Source organism: Humulus lupulus, chromosome 1, assembly GCF_963169125.1.
Source record: "Humulus lupulus chromosome 1, drHumLupu1.1, whole genome shotgun sequence".
NCBI classification, from domain to species: Eukaryota; Viridiplantae; Streptophyta; class Magnoliopsida; order Rosales; family Cannabaceae; genus Humulus; species Humulus lupulus.
Genome location: NC_084793.1, coordinates 17,680,767 through 17,697,938, shown reverse-complemented (window position 1 = coordinate 17,697,938; position 17,172 = coordinate 17,680,767). Strand labels below are relative to the sequence as shown.

Genomic DNA, 17,172 nt, shown 5'->3' with positions numbered 1-17,172 from the left:
ATTGTGTTATTGATTGATAAAATGCATGTATGTGTTGATTATATTATGATATGATGTGAAATGCATGCATGTGAGTCCATATTTCTTATTACAGGGGTGTGATGGTAATTTGGGCCATTGAGGGTAAATTGATTATTTGTACGCATGTTGTTGATATATCTTGAGACCACATTATAATGTGGGTTTGTTCGAGCCATTTGGCATGAGACGATCAAGGAATGTTAATTATCGGTTTGGTCATAACAGGCTTAAGCTCGAGGCTCGGGGTGTTTTAATGATTAGAGTGTTACCGGGCATTAAAGGGTAATGGGATGTGAAATATTGGTGTTTGAGGATATTGAGATTAGCGGGAATTGGGAAGCTTTAATTATCATTAACGGTGTAGGTGGAAAGTGCCAAAATTACCCTTGAAGTGGTTTTAGAAGCTTTAAAAGACCTAGGGGTATATTGGTCATTTGGGATTTGGATATACATGGTTTTAGATGGCTGTAAAACAGAACCAAAAACAGAGTTTGCTTCATCCTTCCCGTACGTTCATCTCTCTCTTCTTCCTCTTTGGAGTTTTGAGCTCAAGGTGTGGAATTAAGCTAGGGAACTTGAAGGTTGAGGTTGTAGGCATAGCTCAGCCATTGAAGAGAGTTTGGTTTCGAATTTGAGGTGAGTTTTATCCATTGTTTTTCTGGTTTTGCCCTGTTTTAATGTTAGATTTCAGCTCTAGTTTTTGGTGTGGAAAGTTGGAATCAAGGGGAGTTTTTGTGGTGTTTTACTTGGGTTATAATGGGGGAGAGTTATGGGTGATGTTTGGAGGTTTAAATGGGTGTTTGAAAGAGGTTTGGGTGGTGTTTAAATTGGGTTTGAAGGGTTGGTTCCAAGTGAAAACGCAAGGGAAGAAAAACAGGGGTTTTGGCTGAACTGGAGCTTACGCCGCGGCATGGCCAGGGTGAGTCGCGGCCCTTGGGGGCAGCTGGGTTTGGGCGCCTCTGTTTGAGGGGCGGGCCGCGGCATGGCCAAGGAGGGCCGCGGCCCTTAAGGCATTTTTGGCCAAAGTGGAGTTTTTAGCATGGGGATTCAAGCCTAAGGCCTCGGGGTTGAACCTATTACCCGGTTAAGTAGTGTTTGATGTCCCGGAGGTTAGGTTTTGGTTTGGGAACCTTTTATTATTCATTTTATTGATGGAATCCCATAATTGGTTATGACCAGGTAACCGCTAAAGGACCAAAAGGTTGATCGTTCTCAGGGTCATTCTTTTATTCATTCTAGCTCGAGCCAGAGGTAAGAAAACTGCACCCCAAGTGTGACATGCATGGATATTCGTGAGGCATGTTGGTTGTGTAATATGGACATGGTTTGAATATAGAATGTTGGGCATGCGTTGCTCACTTGTGCATGGTACTGACTTATTAGTCAGGTTTGGCAAAGGTGCTAGTATCAACTGTAAAGCCGTGATTTATTAGTCAGGTTCGGCAGTGGTACTAGGCACTGGTCACGTTGCACTGACTTGTTAGTCAGAATTGGCAAAGGTGTTAGTATCAGCTGTGAAGCTGTGACTTACTAGTCAAGTTCGGCAGTGATACTGGACACTGGTCACACAGCGCTGACTCATTAGTCAGGACGGCCTTAGCGTGGATCACGCAAGCCAATAGAGATTAGATCTAATCGACTATTAGCGTTGAATGGCTCAAAGAGCATTACTGTCAGACCGACCCTGAGGGTCGATGAATGAAATAAGCGCTTGGAGGCTAGTGGCTTACCTAGCAGCCACTCTCCCTCGCTAAGATTATGTGACATCCACCACTTGTTGGGAAGCTTTATGCTCGGTGTGATTATAATGATAATCATTTGATAATGTTATGAAAAGTATTATGTTTTCTTGCTGGGCTTTGGCTCATGGGTGCTATGTGGTGCAGGTAAAGGGAAAGAAAAGCTCACCTAGCCTTGAGTGGAGAGCTGATGTGGTGATGTGTACATATGCGGCTGCTTGACCACCACGGCCAAGGAGTTCTCAGAGGAACTAGGGGGTTTACCCTATTTTTGCCGCTTAGGTCGGCGGGATTGTAAATTTAAAACAGTAATGACCATTTTGTACTGAGAACCACTTGTAAATGTTTTGTTTAGCTCTGCAGAGCTGTTTGTAATGAAAATCTCCATTTCCTTTTTGATTGGTTTTTATACCTTAACCTGTTAATTACACTTGGAGCACGTTTTTGACCAAAGGACTCAGGTAGTGAGTCAAATTTCCAGTCCACCGTTCACCGTAACTGTTCTGGGGTAGCCAGGGCGTTACAGTATATATAATTATTTATATCAATAATCTATGCATACATAACATCTAAACACTAACGTATAGATATATATTTACATGGCATATATATAAAATACAATAATATTTAAAAAGAAATTAACAATAAAAGTAAAATTATAATAGAAAAAGTCAGAGTGTAGACAGTAGTATACTTGCATAAATTATTTTTAGTTTTTAATGTATCTCACAATGTCCTTTGGTGAATTTGATGAAGAAAAAGAGCTTCAATCACTTTATAAAAAATAAATTATCACACAAATTTATTAGATAAAAAAAGTTATATGTATGTCTTTATTATTTTTAAATAAATATGATTTAATTATTTAAATTATCATAAAATATCTTTAAAATATCATACTTTAATTAATTAATTTTTTTTATTTAAATTTATGTTTGTTCTAGTTTTTGAATTTGGCAATGATAACAAAATATTATATATATTATATATTTAATATAATATTAAGTTTAAGTTTAATTAAATTTTATTTAAGTTATAAAATATATGATTTTATTATTTTTAAATAATTATCATTTTAAAATTTTTTAAAAATATCTCATTCTAATTTGTTTAATTATTTATTTATTTAATGTTATTTAAGTTTAAGCCAGGTTTACAATCTACGGTTAAATATAAGAATATCCTGTTAAATATAAGAATATTTCCTTAAAGTTAATATAAAAAAATAAAAAACCATTAAAACCAATAATTTCTATTATCTACACAATTTTTATATAGAACAGATATTAATATAAATTCAAATGTTACAAGATATCATTATTATAATAATATATAATACAAGATTTGATATTTAATAATTATATTAATATATATTGAAATGTTATAAAATATCATTATTATTATAATAGCTAATATAACACTACATATATATATATAATAATAATTATTAAATACAATCAACGTACAATACACATTTGCCTAGTTTATTTATAGAATTTATTAATTATTTTTATTAAATTTTTATCATTGTCATATTAATTTTACATAAATAAACAATATTATATATAAAAGAATGACATAAATGTATTAAATAAAAAATTAAACCAAAACATTGTTTACAAATTTTTGAAGAAAAAAAATATAATATTAATAACCTTTTTAAACATAAATGATAATATTTTTAATAAAAATTAAGATTATGTATTATATATTATTATTACAATGATATTTTATAATATTTAAATTTATATTTATAAAAATATCTTGTATTACATATTATTATAAAACAAGACTAAATATTTAATAATTATATTAATATAAAATTCTAATATTGTACTAATTATATTAATATGAATTCAAATATTATAAAATATTATTATGATAATAATATTTAATACAAGACTATATATTTAATACTTATATTAATATAAATTTAAATGTTATAAAATATTATTATGATAATAATATATAATTCTAATTTTTTTCCTAATTATATTAATATGAATTTAAATATTTAAAATATTATTAGAAGGCTAGATATTTAATATTTATATTAATATAAATTTAATTATTATAAAATAACATTATTATAATAATAATAATAATAATAATAATATATAATACATAATCTTAATTTTTATTAAAAAAATTATCATGGTTATCATATTATATATAAATATTTTTTTTTTTAAAAACCAAAAATAATGTGTTAGTTTAATTTTTTATTTAATATGTTTATGCTATTTTTTATATGACAATGATACAAATTTAATAAAAATAATTAATAAATTTTATAAATAAAATTAAGCATCTAGTATATATATATAGGAAATTTCTTTGGTAGGGCCGTAGGGCTCTCAATGTTTCTCGACCAGTGAACAATTTTTGGCGTGATTTTTTTTTATAACCGTGTATATTGTAGCTATTTAAAGCATCACTGCGATTTTCAGAAAACTCCGAATAGTTTACAGTACCGAAAACTTGGTTCAAACATGTTGTTGCACGCGTGACTAATTTTTTTTATGCACGTGGAAATCAACATGTTTGAACCTAGTTTTCGGTACTGTAAACTATTCGGAATTTTCTGGAACTTTGCAGGATGCTCTAAATAGCTACAATATATACGGTCATAAAAAAAATTCGCGCCGAAAACTGTTCACGAGTCGAGAAACACTGAGAGCCCTACCGGTAGGGCTTAAAGTGCCATATATGTATGTATAGGACAATTCTCATGTAGGGGCTTCACTTTAAGCCCTACCGGTGAGGCTCTCATCGTTTCTCGATCCGTGAACAGTTTTCAGCGCGATTTTTTTTATAACCGTGTATATTGTAGCTATTTAGAGTATCCGACAAATTTTCAGAAAATTCCGAATAGTTTATAGTACCAAAATTAGGTTCAAACATGTTGATTTCCACGTACATAAAAAAATTAGTCATGCGTGCAACATGTTTAAACTTAGTTTTTGGTACTGTAAACTATTCAGAATTTTCTGAAAATTTGCAAGATGTTCTAAATAGCTACAATATACACTGTCATAAAAAAAATCGCGCCGAATATTATTCACAGGTCAAGAATACTGAGAGCCCCACCGGTAAAACTTAAAGTGAAACCCGTGTAAATAAATAATTCTCATATATATATATATATATATATATATAAAAAGTGTTTCTCGAGTTTTCTTGATTTAGACCTGAAAATATATTAGATGTAGCATGATGATAATTTGGAAAGATATAGTTCTACATAACAAAACGACAGTCAAATACAAAAAAAGTCATATAAATGTCAGTAAGAGGCTTCACTCATTAGCCTCCATTTCAAATTCCTTATCAATAATTAGCCCCACCCCACACAATATTTTCTCCATTAGTTTTGTTCAAACACCCCTTTCCAATTTTTTCGTGTGCTTATTGAAACATTAAATGAAATCTTATCAAGAAAATAGTTACTTTCTATTTAGTCAGTAAAACGTTGTTATTTGATATTTTAAGGTATCCAACACTATATAAATTGATATATTATAATTAATTAGCGATATTTGATTATATTTATTAAATTCAAATATGTGAGATCTGATATTAAAATACACCAATAACAGTACCTCACATCATAAACATCATAAAGATATTGCGCATGTAGTACCAATCAGCAATTCTGAATAAGTAATCACACACTAAGATTTTACTTAAGCATTAAAATATAATGTGTTAAATGTGTTGGTTTTTACTTACAATTATTAACCCAAATAGTGAGTAACACATTAAATTTGGGCCGTGACCAAAGCCTGGCCCAATCCAAACGCTCCATCTGGGCCAATCAAAGCAAGATATACCATAGAAAAAGTCCGATATCATCCAGCAAAAAGTGAGCTCGCTTTTTCAATTAATCAGAGTTTGCCACGTAAGCAAATATTAACTGCTCTAGTGTGTGGGCCCCACCTTACTGGACGTATCCACATTAGACAGCTGCACTTTTGTCGTATCAAATATTATTATTTATTATCATCACTCCCTCCCACCCCTTTCTTTTTCAATTATTAGTATTATTATTTCATTTTCTAAAATAACTATTACTACCCTTAAAACAATCATAATTGCAAATTAACCCCCCAAAATTACTCGAATAATTTTTAATTATTCTTTTATTCGTTATAACATTTTTCACCAACTCAGATAATTCTTCTATTTATTCATTTTCAATTTATGGTCCAATATTATTAGATCTTTCTCTCATTTTCTTCTACATCTTCACTCTGCTTCGTATCTCTTTCTCTCTCTCTCTCTTTTCATCTTCGCTTCGCTTCAGATCGAGAAGAAGGTATGGTTCCTCAGATCGATTCAGAATTCTGGGTCATTCAATCCTTATTCACTTTGATTTGATTTTGGTATTGATTTCTTTGATCGTGCAAGTCCGATCGAAGTAGGTCATAGTTGAACCCGGATTTAGGCTTTGTACTCATTTTGATAATTGATCTATAGCTTTTTGCTTTCGACAGTCAAAGTCAAATTTTCGCAATAGAATTAGGATTAGCCATTCATTCCGCTCTCTGTATTTTCTCAAGAGTTTTATTTGTGGGCGTGTTTGATTCTCGAGAAAATAGAGGATAAGTAGAACGCCAGAAAATGGGAAATTGTGAATATTGTTTTTTGGGTTAAGTGAGAACTGTAACCATACTTTCTTAGTCGTCTTTAGTGTTTTGATAAATGGAGTTTGCTTCATTTTTTAAATTGGATTGAATTTTACTTGAAGCAGTTTTTTTTCCTCTCATCGTAATAAATGGAGTATTTGGTTAAGCAAAACTTCTCTTTTGTCTGATCTAACTTTTCTCCGAATTAACATGATTTTCTAAAATTTTATATTATGTGTTGTATTTTGTGGTACATATTGATTCATTCCCATTTTTTTACTTGTGAAGCTCAGTAATGGGTGTTGCACAAGAAAACCATGGCTTGGAGGAGGGAAATTTGGAGATCGGGATGGGTAAGTCGAACACTCATCACTACTTTGCGTGATGTATTAGGTTTTTTTTTTTCGTTAAATGAAGAACTCATGGTATCTGATTTTTTATTATTGATCATAATGAAAAAATGGGAGTTAGTGGTGATTAAGTGTATGATACATGTTTTGATCACGACTGTCGAACACTTTTTGATTTATTTTTCAATTTTATTGCTTTGCAACACCTTGCAGAGTATAGAACTGTCTCCGGGGTTGCTGGACCATTGGTCATTCTTGAGAAAGTGAAGGTAAGGACTTCTTGTTTTTTCCTTACTTTTCTCACACATCAGCCCAGATGTCGATTCTCTTCAGAACTGTAAGACTGATATGTTCTCTTTTCCTGTCTCAGGGACCTAAATATCAGGAGATTGTTAATATTCGTTTGGGAGATGGAACAACTAGACGTGGTCAAGTCCTAGAAGTTGATGGAGAGAGAGCGGTTGTTCAGGTATTGCTGCTGAACTTTCTTCATTATCTCCTTATAATTAGGAATTTAGTACATTCTTGGATTTGGGTGGGTGCATAATCTTAAAATTGGGGCTACATACTTTGATATTCTTACGTATAACCTTAGAACCATGTTCAAGTTGTTCCGGCTGATTAATTTCGTGGAAATTTCTTGTTGCTAACCACAATTGCTCCTTTAATTTCTACCTTGATTTACGTCGTCCTTTCTTGTTACAATAATTGTCAACTTTCTTCCCTTCTAATAACTGGTATCACCTCTACCCAGGTTTTTGAAGGAACATCCGGCATCGACAACAAGTTTACGACTGTGCAGTTTACAGGAGAGGTATAAAGCCTATTATTTATATTGTATTGTTAAGCAAGGATAACAGGATCAAACTGCTTTTTTTAGCTTGTTTATCATCACCATCATCATCTGTGAATGTTTTGAACGCCTTTTCCCTGGCCATCTTTGCAGGTTTTAAAAACTCCGGTCTCCTTGGATATGCTTGGACGCATTTTCAATGGTTCTGGAAAACCTATTGATAATGGACCCCCTATTTTGCCTGAGGCGTACTTGGATATATCTGGTAAGTTGACAGTGTGAGTGCTCACATAGAATTATGCGTGAATGTGAGCTCATATATGTTCCTTTTATGCTACTTTTTTACATCAACCTTCAATTTGTTATTTTTCATTCCCCAGGGAGTTCTATCAATCCTAGTGAGAGAACATATCCTGAAGAAATGATTCAAACTGGGATTTCTACAATTGATGTCATGAATTCCATTGCTAGAGGACAGAAGATCCCACTTTTCTCTGCTGCTGGTCTTCCTCATAATGAAATTGCTGCTCAAATCTGTCGTCAGGCTGGTTTGGTTAAGCGGTTGGAGAAAACTGAAAATCTTCTTGAGGTATGATTGGTAATAAATAGTAACCAATTAATTTTGAAAACGGGTAGAACTGCAAGATTTATGTAGGTCCAGTTATGAGACAGAGAGCAATATAAATATTTTTCTAAGACGATAATATTATTGACTAAGTACGGGTATTGGTTCAAAGACGTGGAACACTAAAATTGGATGCTTTAATGATAGATGATGTCTATTACCTGGAATAGCATTGTGGGATAGGTAATTGAATCTAGAAGATTTGAGTTTTTAGTAGCCCATGGATTGCTTAGGCTTTAGTATGTACAATAAGAATATGGTCTCATTGTTTAACTTCTTAGAGATTTGTTTTTTCTTTTCAAATTTGGAATGGTAGCATTTTTTCTTCTTTTTCTAAGCATGGTTTACCAATTCTTCATATGATGTTGGTATATTATCTAAATTGGTTATTTTTCTAATGCATTTTAAATTTACAGCATCACGAAGAGGACAATTTTGCCATTGTGTTTGCTGCTATGGGTGTCAACATGGAGACAGCACAATTTTTCAAGCGTGATTTCGAGGAAAATGGCTCAATGGAGAGAGTGACTCTTTTCTTGAATCTGGTACATTCTTAACACCAAATCCAAATAAGACTTTCCTCTAATATCTATGTTACCAGTCTTTTTTTTTTTTTTTGTAAATATCATTGGTCCCAAGTAACGTACTGTGCTTGCTATTTTATAGGCAAATGACCCTACAATCGAACGTATCATCACTCCCCGTATTGCTCTTACCACTGCTGAGTATTTGGCATATGAATGCGGGAAGCACGTTCTTGTCATCCTTACAGATATGAGTTCTTATGCTGATGCTCTTCGTGAGGTAATGTAACTGTCACATCCTTTGGGCTTTGTAGAGCATATTGATAGTTGGAAACAATGAACTGCATTGTACTTGTGTTTTTAGCATCTTTCTCATAGAATATGTAACTCTGATTGCCATTTATATTTAAGATGTATGCTGTAAAAGAAGGGTAATAGTGTGAAAACATATAATTTGTATGAAGATTTGCGTGACGTCATCATTGCTACTGCAGGTATCTGCTGCTAGAGAAGAAGTACCCGGTAGGCGTGGGTATCCTGGGTATATGTATACCGATCTTGCTACAATCTATGAGCGTGCAGGAAGAATTGAAGGGCGAACAGGTTCCATCACCCAGATTCCAATTTTAACTATGCCTAATGATGGTAAGTACTTTTCTACTAATTTTATTATCATCTCACGATTTGTTCGATTTTTTCTTTTGTGGCCGTATATTCCTGATATTGAAATTCTTATTTGCTAGATATTACGCATCCTACTCCTGATCTTACTGGATATATTACCGAGGGGCAGATATATGTTGATAGGCAACTCCAAAACAGACAGGTTAGATTATTAGACTGCTCAGACTGTTGAAGTTGTTATATCTGTAGCAAGTTTTTGAGTCTTGTTTGCCATTTGCATGCTTTTACGGGAATAGTTTTATCTTTGTGTATGAAATTTTGAGATCTTGCTTTCAAACTGTGCAGATATACCCTCCCATCAACGTGCTTCCTTCCCTGTCTCGTCTTATGAAGGTAAAAGCTAACACTGACTTCTATAAGCTCTGAATGTATTGAGAGTTCATACATTTATTAACTTCTACTAATAATTGCAGAGTGCCATTGGTGAGGGAATGACTCGCAGGGATCATGCTGATGTATCCAACCAGGTTTGATTGCACAGCTATACTACCCCACTTTTTTTTTTCTGTCGTCATGCAAAGCCATCTAATTTTTCTTCTCATGCATCTCAGCTCTATGCAAATTATGCTATTGGGAAGGATGTCCAGGCCATGAAGGCTGTGGTTGGAGAAGAAGCACTTTCTTCTGAGGATCTGGTCTCTTTCATTTCCTCTTTTCCTTAAAATTGTTCTTATCCACTTTTTGAGAATATACTGACATTGACTCTCTACCAACACACAGCTATATTTGGAGTTCTTGGACAAATTCGAGAGGAAGTTTGTAGCACAAGGAGCATACGACACCCGCAACATCTTCCAGTCACTTGATTTGGCATGGACACTGCTTCGCATCTTCCCCCGAGAGCTTCTTCATCGTATTCCGGCAAAGACCCTTGACCTGTACTACAGCCGAGATGCAGCTAACTGAGAATGATGAAGACACCATATATTATACTGTACTCTGCCGCGAATGAGCCCTGAGATTTGCTTATTTATTCGTTTTCTTTCCCCCTGGTAGATTGCACCTTGTTCCTTTTTAAAAAAAATCCAGTATAAATAATAAAGGTGGCGGTCTTAGTTGAGCCCCCGATTAGCTTGTCGGCTATAGTCAAATTTGACACCAAGATTCTTTTTTTTGTGAGAACATTATTTTTTAGATGTTGTAATTTTTGTATGTCTATGCTCTCTCATCTATTTGTGTCTCAATGTCACCCGGTTTGGTTTGGGGGTATGGCTTTTGATGTTTCCTTGAACTGAATTTTTGAGGAAAATTTAAGGGCAGTATATGCTGCCTCTTTTGTCATTTTATTAAATATTAATTTATATATCCTGTAATTTGACATTGGATATTCTCATATTTCTTTAACCTGTTTAGTGTCTACACCTCTCTTTCTCAGGTTATGTCTGTGAAACAAGTCTTTGATGTTCCATATTAGATTCTGATGATTTTTTACCATAGTTACCAATGGAATTAGAATGTTAATTGGAATTGTTATTCAATGGAATTAGGATCATAATAGGAATAATATTTTATTATTTAGATTATTATTAAAATTAACATTGAGGTTAAAATTATTTTATTTGGTTTGATATTGAAATGGAATGAGTGGTACATGTGAAAAAATATATTTTATTTTTTAAATACAATAATTAGAATATAAAATTTTAAATGATTTTTTAATGAAGAGTAATGCTAGATACATTTTTTGCTGCGGAAAAAAAAAAGTTGCTAGATACATTTTGCACTTTAAAAATGCTATATAATTGTGTGACTAGCGTTACTCTTTTAATAATTGAGGATTGTATAATATTTAAAAAAAAACAAATGAATTTGTAATTTTATAGAAATAAGAACTCTCTAAGATTCAAATAAATCCAAAAAAAAAAAAAAACACACAATCTCAAATAAATCCAAATATTAGAATGTCCTTTGTATTGGAGTGGATTTTCTATGCCAATAGTCATTCTATTCATCCAAACAATCATTCTCTTTCTCTTTGATTGCCTTGAAATTGTGCTTCCTTTGTTTTTCTTCCTATCTCTTTCATTGACAGTCCTTTCAATGAAAAAAAATAATAATAAATTATCTCTTATGCTCATAAAAAATAATCACGTATAATAAACTATTTAAATTTTATTTTTTGCAATGTAAATTATTTAAATTTTTTAAAATTTTTGGATGAAAGTCTATATAACTATATATACATTACCACATCCAAATATTGCAACGAAAATACTTGGCAACCAAAAACTAGAGCTGGGCGCACTTAGGTGATTGGTATCTTCAGATTGTATAAAGTCAAGAGATATTTGCGGTTAAAATATCCAAATTTATAACTTACTAACACTTAAATACCCGAACTAATTTTTTGGTGGCAAAAGTACCCAAACATGAAATTTACTTGCAATTAGAGATACGCATTGTTAAATGTTAAAGTTGACCGGTCAAATAAAACGTAGCACCACATGATTGGTCTACATTATTATTATTATTTAAAATAATTTTTCAAAAAAAAAATATTATTTTATATTTTTCATTTTTTTGAAAAAAATCAAATTTATTGTTTTTCAATTTAAAAGTAACAAAAAATAATTTTTTCTCATTTTTAAAAAAAAAATCAAATTTGTTGCTTTTAATCAATTTAAGATTAAGTAAAAAAAAATATTTAACTTAAATTATTGCTTGTATTTTAAACAAAATTACTTAATTTTTAATTGAAAAAAAGTAGAAAAAAATGATAAAGAGTAAGATTTTAATAATAATAAATAAAAAAATTTGAGGATATTAATAATAAAAAATTAAATTAAAGAAAATGTATTTTTGATACTTAATCTTAAATTGAAAAAAAGTTAAAAATTTATTTTTATTAAATTGAAAATTATTTTAAGAATAATAACAATGTGGATCAATTATCACGTATTCTTTGACCAATCAACTTTAACCTTTAATACTGTGTATCTCTAATTAATTGTGAGTAAATTTAATATTTTATACTTTTGACACTAGTTTGATTATTTGAGTGTTAATAAGTTGTAGGTTTGGATATTTTAGCCGCAAATATCATAAAGTAAATATAAATCAAATCAAAACATCCACCGACTCACCTCGGGCCAAGCACAAAAAGTTGATACGGACTGATCCCTCTCAGTCTCAGTGCCTCACCAACTCTAAAACCCCATATTTTTACATCCACGTTGAGCTCTCTCACTCTCAGAATCTTCCTCACCGACGCCATGGCTCTCGAGGTTGCTGTTAAGGCTGCAGTTGGTGCACCTGATGTTCTTGGAGACTGTACGATCAAATTTCTTCTTTTATGTTTTTTGGGCTTTTGTACTTCTGATTTGTTTGGTTTTTTTTTTTTTGTTGTTGTTATATTTGACTGAGAAATTTTTGGTTTCCTCAGGTCCATTTAGCCAAAGGGTTCTCCTGACTTTGGAGGAGAAGAAAGTGCCTCACGAAAGGCACCTCATCAATCTCAGTGACAAACCCGGATGGTATGTCAAACTCCATCGTTACAAACCACACATTGAACAGAGGAGAAGGAGGGTCGTTTTGGGTTTTGTGAAAATGTTATTTTTGAGGATTTTTGAGACAAGGGTTTGTGTTTTTCTTTGATGATCTGTAGGTTTCTGCAAGTGAATCCCGAAGGGAAGGTGCCTGTGGTGAAGTTTGATGACAAATGGGTATCTGATTCTGATGTTATTGTTGGGATTCTTGAGGAGAAATACCCTCAACCTGCTCTCACTACTCCACCAGAATTCGCCTCTGTGTATGTTCCTCTTCTTTATTTTGAGTTAGCTTTCCAATTAGACGTTTTTCTTCTTTTTAATTCCATGTTCCGTGTGAGAAGTTCAAACTTGGGACTGTTTAATCTTTTGTATGCTGTGCAAGTTCTAAACACTGTTCGCTCGGAAAAGAAATGTTGGTTTGAATAAGGTTTTATTTTGAATAATATTTGTAACACCTTTGGCTAATTTGATTCAATGGAGGTTTGAAGCATGTAGACTCTTCACGATGTCCTTTTCTATATAAATGAGATGAATTTGTAATTTTTGCAGGGGATCAAATATATTTGGTAAGTTTGTGACTTTCTTGAAGAGCAAAGACTCAAGTGATGGGTCAGAACAGGCTTTGCTTACGGAACTGAAAGCTCTTGAAGAGCATCTTAAAGCACATGTAGGTGGATTTACTACTGAAACAGATATCATATAACTGCTTGCATGTGATATTTATGTTTGCGTTGTGAATATGTAAATGCATCTGATTTATCTTGGAATGGAATCAGGGCCCATATATTGCTGGTGAGAAGGTTAGTGCTGTAGATTTAAGTTTAGCCCCAAAATTGTACCATCTTGATGTGGCACTTGATCATTTTAAGAAGTGGGCTGTCCCTGCTGAGTTGACTAATGTCCTCAACTACAGGAAGGTATGTGGTTCTTGTGCATTCCATTGCATTTGTATGTATATACTCTAGTGAAAAAAATTCTTATTCGAGCAAGTTGTGTAGTGAGGCTTAAAAGCTCATTCTACCCTGGTGCTCTTTGTGTACATAGTCTAATCTTTGCTCTTATGATTTGACATGGCTTTGCACTATACTATCTGTCTACAGTTTAGCATGATAATGTCATAATTCAATGTTGAACTATGTTCCCTTGATCTGATGACCTAGTTCCATTACAATAGAATCTGATTTCTTTTATGCTAAAATTAGCTAGAAATATTTATTGCTGGACCTTGTTGTTGGTGTTTTAAGATTAGCTCTGTCTTTAATCTGTAAACTGGAGAATATTGGTGGTATTTTAAGCTATCACTAGTACCATTCCTAACAATGTATAAATTGTCTAATTTATCAAATGTTCACTCATAATATCTATTAAATGCAGTTATTGTGAAGTGGCACAACTCTCTCTATATGTTACTTCATGTTCATGTGTGTGCATGGTACTTTGTATAGATGAAAATGGTTAAAAACATATATTACTTTGATTCGTTAATTTGATTGTGATTTTCTTTTTTGCAGCTGCTATTCTCACGGGAATCATTCGAGAAAACCAAGGCTGAAAAGAAATACATAATTGCAGGATGGGAGCCAAAAGTCAATCCATGAACTACTTCTAGAATATAAGAATTTGAAGCTATGCATCCCCTTTTAAATGGCTTCATCCAAACGAGGCTTTGGTTTATATGTAGCCATGTTAAATAAATGTGTGCCTATTAATATGTTATACTTGCTCTATTCGAGTACTAATAAAAAGGGGTGATTTTCGTCAATCATTTTGAAATGCACCTTTGTTTGTGTCTTTATGGTTGCTATTAGTGGAAATTAAAATTGAAAGCAAATAGATATAATTGATAAAACAATTATAATTAAATTACAGCTAATGCCTGATATTATACTTGTTGGTGATTTATGCCCGGTGTAAAATAAATTTTCTATATAACCTCATTTCATTATCAATAAAAAATAGAAATAATTTTTTGACACTCATTTATTTACATAATTATTTATTTAATATAAATATCTATTAAATCCTGAACATATACATAATCACATTTATACTTGGTCAAAGTAGATTATAATTATGGTTATATTAGTTCTAAGATTAAGTCAATGCACAGTAGATTATAATTATGGTCATATTAGTTATAAGATTAAGTTAGTGCACAAGATTTATACAGACTTGTTATTCTACGATATGTTCTACTTACACAATCTGGTGGGATGTTCCATCTAGGACATTGACTAAGTAGATAAGATCGGATGTATTTTGTTATATCGAACTGGACTGATATTGATTATAGATAGATAAGTAAAGTATCGTTATCATCTAATCTAGTCATATCATAAAGTTGACCATAGGTCAATTCAATCACTATTCTGAGTGAGTAATATTCTACTGATTATATTATTCAAGACCTTAGATTTGTTTGTTACTAGCTTACCCTATGGATTAGCCCATATTTACATATTGGAGACTTGGTAGTATAATTGAGTGAGAGTATTTATCATTGATATGAAATCTATAGCTTGTGTCTAAGAAGTGAAATAATGATTTTCTTATAGCTTAGTTCAAGTGTTAAATGATAGAGATCTAATTTCTCATTTCTGTAATTAAGTTTACGGAAGTATCATTTACAAAGAACATAGTAGTATTTAAAGATAAAATACAAATGAGGAGTAAAGTGGTAATAAACACTCGTCTCATTAGTAGCTCATTAGTAGATCATCTATAGAGGGTTGAATGACGATAGTGGTTGTAACAATTGATAACATATTTACATTTGGTATAAAGCGTTTTATGATTTCAATAATGCAATTCCGAGTTGATAGTAGAGTCACAAGTAATTAATAAGGTAATGAAATTATTCGTAAATAAATTTACGGTAGCTTATCGGAGCTTGATTTCATGGATTTGTGGTCTCCCCATCACATTTGATTAAATCATATAGAATGTCTCAATTAATTGATTTAATTATCACTTAGGATTTTTAAAATTGACTAGGTCAAATTTAGAATTTTTTGCAGAAATATGTGATTTAGAGAATAAAATTGAATTTTGGAAAAATTTATTAATTATGACAAATTAGTATTAAATTAATAAATAAATTTAAATCAATGTTAAAATTATAAAATATATAAATAAATGAGCTCTACTCTTATGGAGTGGGCCAGTCATGATAGGACTTTATTTACATTTTATTTTTTAATTAAGAAAATAAGTCCACGAATGTGTCTAGAATTTTCAGAAGACAAATGATATGTTTTGGTAAGTGTTCAGTCATAGTAACCCCTAGAATTACACTCTTCTAGCCACTCTCTCTTCTTCTTCTCTTCTAGATTTTTATCTCATGTAATGAGAACCAACACACACTAGTTTTAGGTTGATCAAATGCTTGGTGAGTAAGACTGTGTTGTTGATCCAGTTCAGGTTATTGATTATACTCTGCTACTACTAGGATTCAAGGGTTAGAGAACTTGAAGGAATGAGTTATTCCAGTTCCACTATGCTATGTGAGTTTCTAATAACTTTATTGTGTGTTTATGTCAATTTCATAGGAGCATGTTGTATGAATTTGTATCTTTGTTTGATAATATGTGAATTACATGAAAATAAACAAAGATCATGTAATATGTATATCCTACAGTATTTTTGGGTAGTTCTATGTTAGTTCACTTTTACTATAGGTGCACTCTATTCGTGTTTTCAGTATCGGATAATTATAATTTTTATTTTTTATATGACAGTGTACATTGTGATTACATACTTACAGACATCCCACCAGAAAATCATGAATAATTTAAATTGCTGAAATTATGGTTTAAATATTATGTTGCATATGAATATAAAAAAAAAAACACGTGTTGCCTGAAATCTGTTTTCGTCAACTTATATTATTCATAATTTTAAAAAAAATTATGGAATGATTGTTATAACTACAAAGTATATAGTCATATAAAAAAATTGAGAATCTAATTATCCACCAATATAAACACACAAATCAGATAGAAATTGAGAATTTCCATATACTTTTTAAGATATGATGTGACTAATGAATTCGCAATTTTTATGTTGCAATTATTCAGAAGTTGAATTTAATTTGGTTATGTACTTAATAAAATAACTTCTAAAAAGTTAAAGTGCTAATTAGTTTTATTGCAATTGGTTGGGAAGTGATGCTAGGGCATTCAATATTAAAATTAAGAAGAAAGTGATACGATTAAATTTATATATTTTATTATTTATTTTCTTAAATGATAAATTACAGTGTGCAACATCCAAGCCAATTCAATCTAATTCAATTACAAAAAATTAGATTTTTATTGGATT

The 17,172-nt window shown here is 31.7% G+C and overlaps 2 protein-coding genes across 3 annotated transcripts; both read left to right on the top strand.

The window, feature by feature from the left end:
* The first annotated feature begins 5,923 nt into the window (after nt 1–5,923).
* Nucleotides 5,924–10,684, top strand: LOC133787782 (V-type proton ATPase subunit B2). 2 transcript variants are annotated; one of them, XM_062225569.1, is made up of 15 exons: nt 5,924–6,078; nt 6,677–6,741; nt 6,952–7,007; nt 7,109–7,207; nt 7,493–7,552; nt 7,685–7,796; nt 7,912–8,120; nt 8,573–8,701; nt 8,823–8,960; nt 9,175–9,325; nt 9,424–9,506; nt 9,650–9,697; nt 9,778–9,831; nt 9,916–9,999; nt 10,085–10,684. In XM_062225569.1, exons 2-15 carry the CDS (start codon nt 6,684–6,686, stop codon nt 10,268–10,270), a joined length of 1,467 nt encoding a protein of 488 aa, XP_062081553.1. In that variant the 5' UTR covers nt 5,924–6,078; nt 6,677–6,683; the 3' UTR covers nt 10,271–10,684. The 2 variants fall into 2 exon arrangements, with proteins under 2 accessions (XP_062081553.1, XP_062081554.1); XM_062225570.1 differs by having other exon boundaries at nt 5,937–6,078; nt 6,682–6,741.
* Nucleotides 10,685–12,435: 1,751 nt separating this feature from the next.
* Nucleotides 12,436–14,614, top strand: LOC133787766 (glutathione S-transferase DHAR2-like). The gene is made up of 6 exons (XM_062225568.1): nt 12,436–12,634; nt 12,747–12,837; nt 12,969–13,112; nt 13,402–13,519; nt 13,629–13,769; nt 14,364–14,614. Exons 1-6 carry the CDS (start codon nt 12,577–12,579, stop codon nt 14,448–14,450), a joined length of 639 nt encoding a protein of 212 aa, XP_062081552.1. The 5' UTR covers nt 12,436–12,576; the 3' UTR covers nt 14,451–14,614.
* The last annotated feature ends 2,558 nt before the right edge of the window (nt 14,615–17,172 follow it).